The 15,750-nt window shown below is 40.7% G+C and overlaps 1 protein-coding gene across 4 annotated transcripts in view; it reads right to left on the reverse strand.

Annotated features, from left to right (window-relative positions):
• Positions 1-15,750, reverse strand: part of caskin1.L (CASK interacting protein 1 L homeolog) — a 151,467-nt gene that overhangs the window by 7,156 nt on the left and 128,561 nt on the right. For 3 of the 4 annotated variants that reach the window (XM_041577365.1, XM_041577366.1, XM_041577364.1), the window contains 6 exons: positions 13,669-13,767; positions 10,225-10,331; positions 9,457-9,526; positions 4,665-4,759; positions 2,669-2,779; positions 838-939 (listed from right to left, as the gene is read on the reverse strand). In XM_041577365.1, the coding sequence (XP_041433299.1) occupies positions 838-939; positions 2,669-2,779; positions 4,665-4,759; positions 9,457-9,526; positions 10,225-10,331; positions 13,669-13,767 (584 nt within the window). The remainder of the gene's footprint in view (positions 1-837; positions 940-2,668; positions 2,780-4,664; positions 4,760-9,456; positions 9,527-10,224; positions 10,332-13,668; positions 13,768-15,750) is intronic. The other variant, XM_041577367.1, reaches the window with a different exon arrangement.

The raw sequence follows: 15,750 nt of genomic DNA on the forward strand, positions 1-15,750 counted from the left end.
TGCCTGCACTTCAGCAGAGAAATGCTTTCTGGCAGGCTGCTGTTTTTCCTTCTCAATGTAACTGAATGTGTCTCAGTGGGACATGGGATTTTACTATTGAGTGCTGTTCTTAGATCTATCAGGCAGCTGTTATCTTGTGTTAGGGAGCCGTTATCTGGTTACCTTCCCATTGTTCTTTTGTTTGGCTGCTGGGGAAGGAAAGGGAGGGGGTGATATCACTCCAACTTGCAGTACAGCAGTAAAGAGTGATTGAAGTTTATCAGAGCACATGTCACATGACCAGGGGCAGCTGGGAAATTGACAATATGTCTAGCGCCATGTCATATTTCATAATTGAATATAAAAAAATCTGTTTGCTCTTTTGAGAAATGGATTAACTGATTCATTTTGAAAAAAATGTTTTTTCCCATGACAGTATCCCTTTAAGATCCAGAAATACAGTACATTATCAAGTAATAAAGAAGTAATGAATAGGGACTTCTTTTACCACGGATGCTCAGCCATAGTTATGCATGGAAAACTTCCAATCCCAAGGTTAAACCAGAGACTGACTGACAGCCAGAGGTGGACTACTAATTACTGGATGGGGCTGTTGGTTTTATTCCTTAGAGGGACCCACTGGAACATTGCTCCATACCTTTGCATTAAAATGCATTATTAAGACAGAGTCTTCTTTTGGATTATTTAAAACAAGTGCTCAGCTCTCTGTAAGGACCTAAAACTGAGCAAAACACTATTTGTGGTACCCTATATAAATGGTTGACATTTGGCCCTTTTTAGATTGTCTACCTGTGTCTGAACTCCGGCACTAACTAAGTTTTGCAATGACAAACTCACTGGTTTATATTCTGGAAGCCATTCCCCTATGTTCAGATTGTTGATCTCAGAGAAGATCTTCTTCCGATGCCCGGGTTTAGTCACTCCAATGGCTGTGAGGTCCTGTAAACAAAACAGACTGGTGATGCACCAAAGACACCTATGACTGCTTCCACTGTCTATGTTGCAGACTTCTCTAGTGCCTTAAAGGGGAAGGAAACCTAGCTGGCGCAATAACCCTCCCCCCTCTCGTGTGTTGCCCACCCTCCCTCTTCCCCCTGGCCTACCCATCCAGCTGGGCAAATGCCCCTAACTTGTAACTTACCCTTCTGCGCAGGTCCAGTCCAGGGAGTTCACAGACGACATCTTCTTCCACGCGATCTTCTTCCTGCTGTGAACAGCGTTTTGGCGCATGCGCAGTAGGAGCATTTCGCTGGTACGGATCTACTGCGCATGCGCCAAAAATCACGAAGTACTTTTGGCGCATGCACAGTAGATTGTACCGGCGAAATGCTCCTACTGCGCATGCGCCGGTCAAAGCAGGAAGAAGATCGCGTGGAAGAAGATGTCGTCTGTGAACTCCCTGGACTGGACCTGCGCAGAAGGGTAAGTAACAAGTTAGGGGCATTTGCCAGCGGGACGGGTAGGCCAGGGGGAAGAGGGAGGGTGGGCAACACACGGGAGGGGGGGAGGGTTTTTGCGCCAACTAGGTTTCCTTCCCCTTTAAGGCCATGCAACTGAAGTTTTTTATGGTCCTCAGCCTTCTAGTCTTCTTTTTATGGCATCAGTATTTTAAAGAGGTCGTTCACCTTTCAGTTAATATTTAATATGTTATAGAATGACTAATTCTAAGTTTCATTTGGTTGTCATTATTTATTTTTATAGTTTTTAAATAATTTGTCTTCTTTTTCTGACTCTTTCCAGCTTTCAAATGGGGGTCACTGACCCCATCTAAAAACGAATGCTCTATAAGGCTACAAATGTATTGTTATTGCTACTTTTTACTACACATCTTTCTATTGAGGCCTCTCCTATTCATATTCCAGTCTCTTATTCAAATCAGTGCACAGTTGCTAGCTACCAGATGGCTGAAACTGCAAACTGGAGAGTTGCAGAATAAAAAGCTAAATAACTCAAAAACCACAAATAATAAAAAGTGAAAACCAATTGCATATGGTATCAGAATATCCCTCTCTACATCATACTAAAAGTTAATTCAAAGTGAACAACCCCTTTATTGCCCTCAGATATTTGGCATGTCAAATAAACTGCCCAAAGCATGGTTGAAGTAGAAAAATGCTCTTGGGGGTGACCTGCAGTGCCCAGCAGCACCTCCAACTGATCTTAAAGAGGACATATTTTGTCCAGAGTGTTGCTACACTACAGGACAAGACAAGATAGGGTTTAAACATATACAGATGAAGCCACTTGGATTTGTGAGTTAAATGCGTCATGACTCAGAGTTAATTGAAGAAACTGTGTTATCTAAAGTTATCTTAACTCATTTAATGCATTTAACCTTTTCATTAGCATACCAAAGCACCATTGTTCACAATGGTGAATGCTTTAATTAGATGGGATGTTGTGTCACAGTTTTCTGTGTTAAATGAGATAAATGGGATATCTGTGTTTAGTTATTCTGTGTCAAACAGACAAACCAAAGTGGCTGCATCTGTAGTCCAGCAACACTGAAATAAACTCTTAAAGCAACACTGCACAATTAAACTTTTTGCAAACGCTGCTCCAGGGCCACAGGCAAAAGGCTCCTCCATATCCGTATACTGTCTGAACTTTTAAAACTTGACTTTCTGGTTTCATATGACTGGTACTGAAGGAATTACGCAAGTCTCACCTCCGGAGTCATGCGACTGATGGTTGGGATGTCGTACCCAGAGTTGATGAAATTTGGTGCGTATAGCTGGAGCTGGAACTTGCACAGCCACTGGAATACAGCCTCTGAACTCTGGCAAGGATTGGAAGAATGTCAGTAAGAGGAAAACATGTATTATTCATTCTAGCAGAGCTTTAATACATCATTATCATCAGTCCCTGTGGAGCTTACAATCTAGGGTCTCCTACCCAGCAACTATAAACTGAATCTAGTGTAAAATTAGTGGATTGAGTTTTCTGGCGATTAAGCACCGCATCAAGTCCTATGACCCATCGGCGCCCATTCTCTTCATTGTAATCCGATTGTCCGGCCCTAGGGCCAAACGTTCGGATTAATCCGAAATCACCCTTCCAATGGTGGTCGCCAAACGAGTGGATCTTATGTATGGCCACCTTAAGGGCTCCTACACACACGGATGAGCACAGGAGTAGACGCACTCCAATGCAATTGAGTGTGACTACTCCTGCGCTCCCCTGCAGCTGAATGGAAGAAAGCGCAACACAGGTCAGCGCAGAAAAAAATGGCCGTGTGTAACAGCCCTTAGGCTACTACTAGATGGAGCTCATCCTCTGCCTGAGTAAATATCAGCTGATCCGCTGGCCTCTACTGCCTTCTGTGTTTGCACTGAGATGCACTGCGTTGGCCTGAGTGTGGAAACATGGAGAGCATTTCAGCATGGAAACATGATTATGCATTTTCACACCAAAATCCTCTCTGGCAGTAACCTAAAACTCTCCCATTACACTCCACAGATATGGGGATGTCCAACTGCAACCTCAGCTGGTTGTTGAGTTAAAACTGCTAGCTTCCAGGGCATTTTACCAGCCCCACTTGTAAAAATGACACCTAGGGGCACATTTACTAAGGGTCGAAGTCAATTCGAAGTGAATTTTCGAATTCAAAAACTTCAAATTAAGTAATTTTTGGTTACTTTGACCACCGAATAGGCCAAATTCGACTTCAATTCGAAGTGAAAATGCTTTGACTATTCGAAAATCGAAGTACTGTCTCTTTAAAAAACTTTGACTTCGACACTTCGCCACCTGCTGAATTGCTATGTTAGCCTTGTATCAATGTAAATGATGCTGCAACAGAGATAAACATTATTTCAGTAATTCACGCAAAACAGGGTTTTCGCATTTACTGAAAAACCATAATGTTAGGACCTTCATCTGGAAACCAGTTATCCAGAATTAGGGTAAGTCCATGTCCCATAGACTTCATTATAATCAAATAACTCAAGTTTTTCAAAATTTTATTTTTTTCTCTGCAATAATAAAACAGCACCTTGAACTTGATCCCAATCAAGTTACTATTCATCTTTATTTGAGGCAGAACCAGCCTATTGGGTTTATTTAATATTTAAATTATTGTAACAGCGGCCCATAGTGTCAGGTTCTTTAGTGAGGGGCCCTTGTATCTTTATATGGTCACAGAACCACTTGGTGATCTCTAATATACTTATAATTTACAGTAGGGGGTACATTATCCCTTATAATATATGAATAATACTCAGAGTTCCCTGTATAACTCAGCCTGCAGTCTTGTGCCTTTATATGGTCACAGAACCCCTCAGTGACTTCTAATATCCTTATCATTTACAGTAGGGGGTACATTATCCCTTATAATACATGAGTGATACTCAGAGTTCCCTGTATAACTCAGCCTGCAGCCTTGAGTCTTTATATGGTCACAGAACCCCTCAGTGACTTCTAATATCCTTATCATTTACAGTAGGGGGTACATTATCCCTTATAATGCATGAGTGATAGGTTTCTGCAGCATATTGAAGGGAGTACATTTTCGATATTAAAACGTTGATGCTCAGCATTTGGGAATTGTGTAAAACATGCAATCAGTTAATTTACCAAATTTTTTTAACTTTCATGATTTCATGCATCTTTTCAGTATCGCAAAGCCGTTTTCTGTAAGACAAAGACAATGATTTTTTTTTTACCTTGCCTTCGGTTTGAGGCTCCATCTTTTTGGGGTGATCGCTATATCCCTGTTCAATATAAGGTGAGCTTGCAACACTCTGAGGCCGAGAGGATCCTTAAGGCATTACACAAAAGAAGTGTTAGACTGCATTAAGAGCTGTTTGCCTTGGGAATAACAACATGGAGCTCAGGATTTAGCCACATTTTGTGACTGATGTATGTTTTCTATAAACAGAGAATGATTATAATCTGACACACACAATCATTGGCAGAGGTACACATGGAGATACAGGTGCCAAAAGAAGGCTCCTAGCTGGACCCACTGGAGACACAGTTCTTCTATTTGCACTAAAGGCTAGTTTTGGAGGCATTTGCAATGTTTTTTACCTGAGTTTCACTGGCCTACCACAGGACCTCTTTGTGGGCACCAGCCAAGGAGAATTCCCATTAGGCAATATTTATTTCCACCATGAGCTTATATAAAAGCCTCTGTCACTGGGCACTATCTATATATAAAATTGCTGTGACAGTGGGCCAGTGGGCCCTAGGAGTCCCAGTCCAACACTGCAGAAGAATAAAGGTGAGAGCTTAGACGTAGTGTACAGAGGGTCACCAGGGCACTGTACTTGCAACTATGGGTGCCACCCATGGGCATAACTATAGAGGAAGCAGACCCTGCGGCTGCAGGGGGGCCCAAGAGGTATAGGGACCCCATGAGGCCCTAATTCATATACAATTTCAATAAATATTGGAGAAACAAGTCAACCTCTAAACATTTTGGGGGCCTGAAAAATAATTTGCAGTGGGGCCCAGTAATATCTAGTTACGCCACTGGTGCCACCTGTTGAGTTACAACATCCCCTTGCACCTGTTGCTTGTTAGCTTTTGCTTGGAAGAGTCAAAAAACAAATTGAATAATGATGGTAACACTGCGCTGAAGCTTGTTCAGTAAATAAAGGCCGTCTGAGAAGTCCTCGTATTCTCAGCCAGCAGTTGGACGGATGCCTGAATATGGGGCTCCACAACAGCAGGGGAGCCAGCTATCCCTGTTCAGCCTCATGGGAGACATTGGGTGGTTCGCCTTTAAAGGGATTCTGTCATGATTTTTATGGTGTAGTTTTTATTTCTAAAATACACTGTTTACACTGCAAATAATTCACTCTACAGTATAAAATTTCATTCCTGAACCAGCAAGTGTATTTTTTTTATTATGTTATTTTTATTATTATTTTGGTGTGTAGGCATCCATCTCAGGTCATTTTGCCTGGTCATGTGCTTTCAAAAAGAGCCAGCACTTTAGGATGGAACTGCTTTCTGGCAGGCTGTTTCTCCTACTCAATGTAACTGAATGTGTCGCAGTGGGACCTGGATTTTTACTATGGAGTGCTGTTCTTAGATCTACCAGGCAGTTGTTATTTTGTGTTAGGGAGCTGCTATCTGGTTACCTTCCCATTGTTCTGTTGTGGGGGTGGGGGGAGCGAGGGGGTGATATCACTCCAACTTGCAGTACAGCAGTAAAGAGTGACTGAAGTCTATCAGAGCACAAGTCACATGATTGGGGGCAGCTGGGAAACTGACAATATGTCTAGCCCCATGTCAGATTTAAAAATGAAATATAAAAAAATCTGTTTGCTCTTTTGAGAAATGGATTTCAATGCAGAATTCTGCTGGAGCAGCACTATTAACTGGTGCATTTTGGAAAAAAACAAGTTTTCCCTTTAAGCATTGGCTTAACTACTGGGGGAATAGTAAATTGTCCAATCCCACACATGGCACATATTCCAGCGGGGAGTGAGAGCAAACTTGGGAGACCCTAGTTCAGCTTTTACACCAGGGCCCATAGTCCCCTGGTTACGCCACTTACTTTAAAGGGGACCCGTCACCCAAAAAAATTATTCAAAATCCTATTTTATCACATTAGTCAAGCAAAATGAACTTTAATTACACTATATAAATTATTTGAATCTTGCTTCCTTCAGTCTGGGATTTCAAAATTATAGCAAGCAGGCAGCAGCCATTTTGTGGACACTGTTATTAAGACAAGCCTTGTATCATCTCAGAATCTTGTTTGTGCACCAGAATAGGGGACCCGATGTTCATCCCGATGCCCTGGCTACACAATTAAATGGTAAAGAGAATGGGGGAATGTGGGGAGAGCAGTGACATCTAGGAAGTGCTGAATGGAAAGTAATTGTGTGCCCCGCCTCTATGCCATTGGTATAGAGGAGGGGCAGACAATATTTGATTGACAGCTGAGATTTATAAATGAGCTTACAACAGCTATGAATGCTTTAATAAAAAATAGAAATTGGATTTCATGTTTAGTTTGAAAATGACTTTTATTATACAGATTTTTGTGTCTGGGTGACAGGTCCACTTTAAGTCAACTCTTAGGGGCAAATTCACTAACCGGCGAAAATTTGCCAGCGCTACATCGCAACACTTTGTCAGGCGTAAGTTCGCCTGGACATTAGCCACACCGCCCTTTAGTAAATTTCCCCCTTAGTATGTTATTTAGTAATTCAACTGTTACAAATTTTTTATGTATTTTCTTCTGCCTCTTTCCAGGTTTTAAATAGGGGTCACTGACCCCAGCAGTCAAGCAATATTGCTCTGGGAGGCTACAATTTGTTATTGTTACATTTTATTACTTATATTTCTATTCAGGCCCTCTCCTATTCATATTCCAGTCTCTTATTCACACCTTGATATCTAGGGTAAATTGGACCTTAGCAACCCTATAGCTGCTGAAACTGGAGATCTGCTCTATGAAAAGCTATATGTTTTAAAAACAAAAAAAAATTAAAAACAGCTGCAAATTATCTCAGATTATCACTCTGTAGCATCATACTAAAAGCCAATTTATAGGAGAGCAACACCTTTTAAAAGCAGGGCATGGAAGGGTCATATTGAAATCATGCCCTAAAATGCTCCAGTTTTTAAAGCAATAGCATCTTTAATAAAAGCCTGTAAATACTGAAGTGTTTGATGAATCCAAGCCAGGAAGGCTGCTTTCTTCTATACGCTGAACCACAACTCCCATTCAGAAAACAGTGGTTGTAAGTGTAGCAACACTGTCAATGACTTTAATACTAGAAAAAAATAGGAAAAATGTATCTGGCAAAGAAATCAAACCCTATAAATTATTTGAAGGCGGATACCAGAGCACAGGCCAACAACATAAAAACAGTTACTGCGAATACTCTCAGTTATGTGTCGAAACTCCCAGCCACAGGAAAGAAAGGTTAATTCAAGGAATAAATCTCGGGCAGAAGTAAAATCCACAGCACTCCTTTAAGGCATGAGAAAATAATATATACTATGCTTTATTTACTGAGGGTCCCCAATGTTATGCCAAAATGTCCCTTTCCTGACTCCATTTTTTGCTGGCCAGAACAAAAACAACCTTTAGAATGTTCCACAATGAATGGCAACAGCACCTCTAGTGGTCATTAATTGGCGATCTGCTAGTTTGCTGTATATAAGGAAAAACAAAGGGTAAATACATGTTATTTCTGAATAGGTATATGTAGTGATCTCATACTGTATATGAATGCTGTAAATTTATCTTCTAGACCCAGAGCCTTTTCTGAGAGCCATGACCCCCTACCTGCACCCCCACCTCCCCCAACTCTGCTTGCCCATTTATCTGGGGTGTCATGGCTGCCAGAAGAGGCAGAAGCAGTAAGAGTATGGACTCATGCATACAGTAGTTACAGGGCTGCAAAAGTCTATTAAATTCCAAGCATTTTGTTAAACTGGGTATAAGCAGGCACTGAGCACAAAGTGGTGCATCATTTCTTTCTGGAGGACTAAGCAGGAGCTACAGGGAAGTTAGATATTGTGAGCGTTAGTTGGCACGCAACAGGTTAAGCAGCATTTTAATTATGACAGCATGAAAATAAACACGTACATGGATGTGGGTTGTCCCTGGCCTAGTTTATCTTCCAAACTGAATAGCCTTAGGCCACAATACACATTTGTATTCAGTAGTATAAGGTGACCAAAGTGTGCGCTCTATGGGGGGGGCCTGTACTTAATATGGGGGATGTAATGCTAAATTGTCGGATAATCGGATAAACTCTGTATATGTGTTTAGAAGGTCTTAAACACATAGAGGGTTATATACTTAAATCTGAATTGATCTCATTATTTAAATTTAAAAAAAAAAACGACCAAACTTCCATACCCGATTTTACCATATTTGTTATTAAAAAAGTTTGGGATAAAAACCCGATAAAATCGAGCGAAAATCCGAATCGCTTGTTTTTTTTCCAGATTTTCGCCTGAAAAGCAAGAAATGATAGGATTTTTCAGGCTAATTCCAGTGCAGTCCACAAACTTCCAAATAGGATAGGGACCTCTGCCATTGACTTATACGCAACCTCGACAGGTCTCTGATGGCGTATTTTCGGATTCAGGCTTTTTGCAGCACCTGGCTTGAATAAATCTTGAAAAAATTTGCGTTTTGCCCCAAAATGCCCGACCAGATCCAGAGTTTAGTAAATAACCTCCATAGTGTACTAATGTCTTAACCTAGCAATGCCAGACTTGCAGTCTACCAGCTGCTATGAGTGTTGCTGAGGATGCTGGGAGGTATCCCTGCTATAATCCTTACAGTACATTAACTACAAAATAGAAGGTATAACTCAGCAACTCTTGGCTACTCCTGCTGAAGTTTTGGGCCACGGATACCAGTTACCTGGAAATACAGTGGGAAATGGCAACTAATACATAAGATTTTTCATCCATGCGTTGTGTTTATTTTCTTTAAAGTGCTGCTTGTTATGTGCGTTTCTGAGCTCCACGCACCTGCGGGGGTCTCACAGGCGTCTCCAGGCTCCTGCCCCAATGACTTCTGGGAAAGAACAGTGGCGAGCAGCTGAAATGGAAGGGCGTGAGGAAAATCCAAAAAGAAAGAGATGTGAAGGGAGGGGAGCAAAGAGATATGGAAAAAATGATAACAGGGATGTCTATGATATCCTAACCTGCCAATATCTACCTACCCCCAAAGTGTTACTGATGGGCAAACTGCAGCAGGCAAGATATTGAACTTGATTGCTGGGAAATGTAGTTTTACAACACCTAGAGGGCAGCAGGTCACCCAGATTATTGATCTTAACCTATAACAATATGGCTGCAATCGCTGCCTAGATTAATATTGTAAATCCACATTCATCGTTAACATATTTGACATATTTAAAGGGATACAGACATTTGTAGGGACACTCCCTCTCTGCTTTACACTCCCTTTGCTAAAACGGTTAATTGTGAATTTTTGTATATGAGTGCAGAAGCCGTGTGCAATGGGACAGCTACAGGCTAAATTCCCTATTTGTTTCTAGTTAATTGCTTCCGCGTCCTACCTTTGACTTCATGGCAGAGGAGAAATGCCAGCATCTTGCTTCATAGTCGCAGAAAATATCTCTTTGTGAAATCTAACAAATGCCACATCTTGCAGATAATGCAGGCGACATGGTCTCATGTCAGTGGACCTGCCCTTGTGCTTGGCAGATTCCGACTTGCCCATTAATCTATGTCTATGTACTAGAGAGATAGAGAGAATTTCCCCTTATATACCTTAACCCCCTCTGCGCCAGCGTGAATAGCATGGGCACTGCCAGCACTTTGCCCGCTCCCAGAACTCCGGCCACTTCCTGTACTGCCCATGCTGCTCCGATCACCACCTGGCATGGAGCAAGGAGAAAGTAGGATTATACAAGGTGCTTAGCAGGAAAGGCCAGCCTGTGACTTCTAGGCAGGTTTAGGCTGAGCCAGCATCTAAGTTGGGAAATTGTTATTGGGTTTTGCGTTCATTAATGTGTAAAAGGTTGGAAACTGATCTGACAGTTATCTGACAATTAGGCCTGACTCACAGTCAGTGTACAGCCCCTCTGGCACTTGCAGGAACCCATAGACTGCCAGTCCAGCCTGAGTATTAGAGTCCAGTATCAGGTGGTACCCACCAATGCAGTCAGGATTTGGGGCAGAAGAGCTAACTCTCTATCCCGTAAGCAGGCAACCAATATTTTCTGCGATACAATGGGAACTAGAAGACCCTGTTAGCAAAGGAGGAGCTATTATTAAACTGTGTCAGGCCAGCAATATACCATTTTCTAAAGTTTCCTTTAATTTATTCCAATAGTACTGGCATATGCTAGTCATGTAGCAACAACAAGTGAAGAGTAAGCAGTAATGGAAAAAAATGCCCTGTACCCTCTGAGTTGTTGGGGAAACTTTGCTATCATCTTGGAACAGATCGTTCCCAGTACTGTTATATATATATATATATATATATATATATATATATATATATATATATATATATATATATATATATATATATATATATATATATATATATATATATATATATATATATATATATATAAAATTCCCAATCCGGTGCACTCCCAAACCAATGGCATCAGCATGGGTGCTGGTCAAAAAAACATGTAATAGATTCAAAAAGCTGCACTCCTAGGTCTTATTTATTGAAAATATATATATATATATTTATATATTTTATTTTATTTTTCCCACTAAATAAGACCTAGGAGTGCGGCTTTTTGAATCTATTATTTGTGTGTGTGTGTGTATATATATATATATATATATATATATATATATAAACAGTTCGGTATGGTGCACACAGAATACCAAAAATGGTTACTGCCTGGGTGCCGGTTAACAGATCGATAATGTAAATGTGGTTTGTTCTGTGGTTTATATTTATATATAGATATATATATATATAAATATATATACATAATGTTTTTTTGTATTTGATGAATGAGAAGTAGTGATAAAGGAGTGAATGAGCCAAACAGAAAAAGATGGTTGAGCAGTTGCTAATTGAGGAAAGAAGAACCCTAATGACTTTAACCTTTGTGCAGCCACCATGGCCTGCAAGACTGATGCATGTCCCTTTGGCTGTCAAGGGTATAACTGGGGTAAAAAAAGGAGAGTTAAGGGTAACACTTTACATAAAGAAGACGTGACTAGACCAGGAGGGTGGAGAGAGATATAGTCTGAAGCCACCACTTGTTGGCACTGTATAAACACAACACAATTCTCCATCTGGCTTATCCACATATAAAAATTGTGTTCATTTTACAATTGCATCTAACACAAACAGTCTGCGTGCTGTCTTGCTGACCTATGATTTTTGTTTTTTTATATAAAATACTACTTTTTTTTAACCTTGCATAGAGCTAGTGTGTGCTTTCCCTTGATACTGCCTGCACATACAGGGCCGCCATCAGGGTGTCACAGGGGGGACCGGACCCACAGGATATTCTGTCTAAGGGGGGGCCCAGCCATGCTTCACTTACTTGATTAGCCAGGCCCCCCTGCACAGCAGCTCTGTGCACGGAAGATTTTCTGTAACCTTTAAGAAAATCTGTATTGGGATTGGATCCCCTTATCCAATCCCTGTACAGCTTTACTGGGACTTATTCTTAAAAGACCATGAGGGTACAGCAAATCTTAATAGGAGAAAATCTTCTGTGCACAGAGCTGCTATGCAGCATGCTGAAGACAGGGGGGTCCGGCTATTCAATTAAGTGAAGCATGGCTGGGCCCCCCCCCTTAGACTAAACCCTGGCAAGCAATTTTTTTAAAAATTTGGGGGGATCTGGCCAATTTTTATACTTGCAGGGGGGCCCCTGATCACCAATGGCTTTTATAACTTGTGGGGGGGGGCAGGCCATCAATTTTTTTTACTTGCAGGGGGGCCCCTGATCACCAATGTTTGTTTTTTTTAACTTATAGGGGGGCCCTGATCACTAATTATTTTGTTTAAAACATTTTGTTGTATGGGGCCCCGTGATTTCTAATGGTGGCCCTGTGCACATAGCTTCCCTCCTGTTGGTATTATTGTTGATGAAAAAAAAAAAAACAGGTTTAGAGATAAACTGTCGTACCCAACCTCACCAGTTCCAGCCATAGTTTGTTTTCCCATAATGCTGCAACAAAAGCCAAAATATTATCTGTGCAGCAGATAAGACACTAGTGTTTAAAGGGGTTGTTCACCTTTAGGGCAGAGACACATGCTGCTATTTCGGGAGATTAGTCGTCCAACGGCAAATTGCTTCTTCTTCTTCGGCCGACTAATCTCCCCGAACTGCCCTCCTGTCAGCTAGAATGTAAATCGTTGGCGGGATGGCACTCGGAATGCTTTGTTTTTCTGAAGTTGCCTCACGAGGAAACTTAGGGTGACTTCAGAAAGACGAGGCGATCCGATTGCCATCCAGTCTGCGATTTACATTTTAGCTGTCGGGAAGGCAGTTCAGGGAGATTACGGTAGTCGCCTGAAAAAGAAGCGATTTGTCGCTGGGCGACTAATCTCCCATAATAAAGCATGTGTCTCTGCCCTTAGGTTAATTAGTATGTTATAGAATGGCCTATTCTTCAAACAAAATGAAGACTTCATTTTTTATTTCTTATAGTTTTGTAATTATGTGTTTTCTTCTTTCCCAGTTTTCAAATGGGTCACCGATTGCTCTCCAAGGCTGCAATTTTATTGTTATTGTTACTTTTTATTATTCATCTTTCAATTCAGGCCTTATTCAAACCACTACCTGGTTGCTAGGGTAAATTGGACCCTACCAACCAGATACTTGCTGAAATTCCAAACTGCCAAACAAAAAATCATAACGTTTCAAAAACTACAAAAAAATGAAGAACTAATTGCAAATTTTCTCAAAAAAAGTCTCACTAGATCATAGAAGACTTAATTTAAAGCGTTTACCAGAAATGACAGAGCCCTCATTTTAAGCAGCAAGAAGAGTTCTATAAAATATTGCTGCTTGCCGAATGGTGACACAACCCCTTAATCAAAAAAACCTTTTATTGTTAACACCAAACATGCTCTCTGAGAACAATTAGTGCACTATATATATTTAACTATCTCTCTAGTAGTGCAAATGCTGAGATTTATCTTTAAAATAGAATGAACAATAAATTGTACTAGTTTGGCCTGTCATTATAGAGGAGATATAAAATACCGTGGGGATTTGGTACCTGCAAAAGGTTTCCTTAGTACCCAGATTTCCTCAGTTGGCGGAATAGATGTGGGCCCTGGAGACATATGCGAGGGGCTTGATTCTGACCCCCGGGACCCTAGAGAGAGCAGTGAAAAATTACATGTGAGCTCTAGTAAAGGAGGTACATTGAATTCATTATACTACAAGTGATGCATAGCAACCAATCAGAAATGTTCTTTTTATGGCTCAGACCAACATAAATGCCTTTATCAGAAATTTCTATATAAACCATGGAAACCAGAATATGTTACACATAGTGAAGAACATCTCTTGGCATGTTGAATGCAAATATAGTTCTATGGACAAAGACAACTTTTCGAAAGGAAATTGAAATCTGCTTTTGCCTCCAGCTGCACAGAACATTCTCTTTTATAGATGAAAGCTGTAATGGCAAGAATGAAGTTCTATTGGGAACACAGGAGTAATAGAACGCCGATAACAATTCTATCATAAGTGAACATCCAGTTCTAAGGGATGTGGGAAAAATAGGTCTATAGAAGTGTATTTCAGAATATTTAGCTGCAAGCCTGTGCTTTTGAGGGCCAACATTCGTTCCTTAGCTCATAACGATGATACAGATAGTTGAAGCGTAGATCCAAAAACACCTTGGTCAGCAAAAAGAGTTCTTCCCAAATCTCACCCTAACTGACCATCAAGTTGCCTGTTTAAGAGTTAAAGAATATCTAGGGAAGAAAGTAGACGGACCAAGATGGAAGTCAGTTCTACAGACAGAAGACAGAAGTTCGACAGATAGAAAGCAGCAATTTCTAAAGACCAAGACGGAACTATCAGCTCTACATGCCAAACAGAATTTTCTACATACAGAGGACAGTAAGTTCTAAAGACCAAGATGGAACTATCAGCTCTACATGCCAAACAGAATATCCTGTTATAAAGACCTAGTTCTACAGACAAAGGACAATAAGTTCTAAAGACCAAGATGGAACTATCAGCTCTACATGCCAAACAGACTATCCAGTTATAAAGACCAAGATGGAAGTCAGTTCTACAGACAGAGGACAGCAAGTTCTAAAGACCAAGGACTATCAGCTCTGTATATATAAAAGGCAATAGTCATTTACAAAGGCCAAGAAGAAGCCAGTTAAACAGATAGAAGGCGGCAAGTTCTATAGACCAAGATGGAACTATCAGCTCTACATGCCAAACAGAATATCCAGTTCTAAAGACCAAGTTCTACAGACAAAGGACAGTAAGTTCTATAGACCAAGATGGAACTATTAGCTCTACGTGCCAAACAGAATATCCAGTTATAAAGACCAAGATGGAAGTCAGTTCTACAGACAAAGGACAGTTCTAAAGACCAAGAACTATCAGTTCTGTATAAATACAAAAATGCAATAGTCAGTTCTACAGAAACAGAATAGTCAGTTACACAGACCAAGAAGGAAAGCACTTTTACAGATAGAGCATAGCAAGGTCAATAGACCAAGAGAGAACTATCAGCTCTTCCTTTGCCAAATATAATATTCAGTTACACTAACCAAGAAGAAAGTCAGCTCTTAAGATATAGCACAGCAAGTTCTATAGACCAAGAGAAATCTCTACATGCCAAATAGAATAGTCAGTGACACAGACCAAGAAGAAGGTCAGTTCTAAAGATAGAGTACAGCAAGTTCTATAGACCAAGAACTATCAGCTCCGTATATAAAAAGCAATAATCAGTTACACAGACCAAGAAGGAGTCAGATAGAGGGCAGCAAGTTCATTAGAACAAGAGGGAACAATCAGCTCTACATAGCAAACAGAATAGTAAGTTACTCAGACCAAAAAGGGCATCAGTTCTACAGATAGAGGGCAGCAAGTTCTATAGACTAAAGGTGGCCATAGACACACCAATAATATCATACAAAACAAAAAATTTTACAATTTTCGGTGCGTGTATGGTGGTAAAAAAGCCGTCTGATATCGGCTAGAGACTTGGATATACTGTAGGTCAGCTCATCGATCGGCCCGGCCGGAAAAATTTTGATCAGCACCTTTGAAGGAATCTGAACATCGGCCATTGTTAGTGCTGAATCATCAGATATAAGTAGAATTC

Source organism: Xenopus laevis, chromosome 9_10L (genome assembly GCF_017654675.1).
Source record: "Xenopus laevis strain J_2021 chromosome 9_10L, Xenopus_laevis_v10.1, whole genome shotgun sequence".
Classification (NCBI taxonomy): Eukaryota; Metazoa; Chordata; class Amphibia; order Anura; family Pipidae; genus Xenopus; species Xenopus laevis.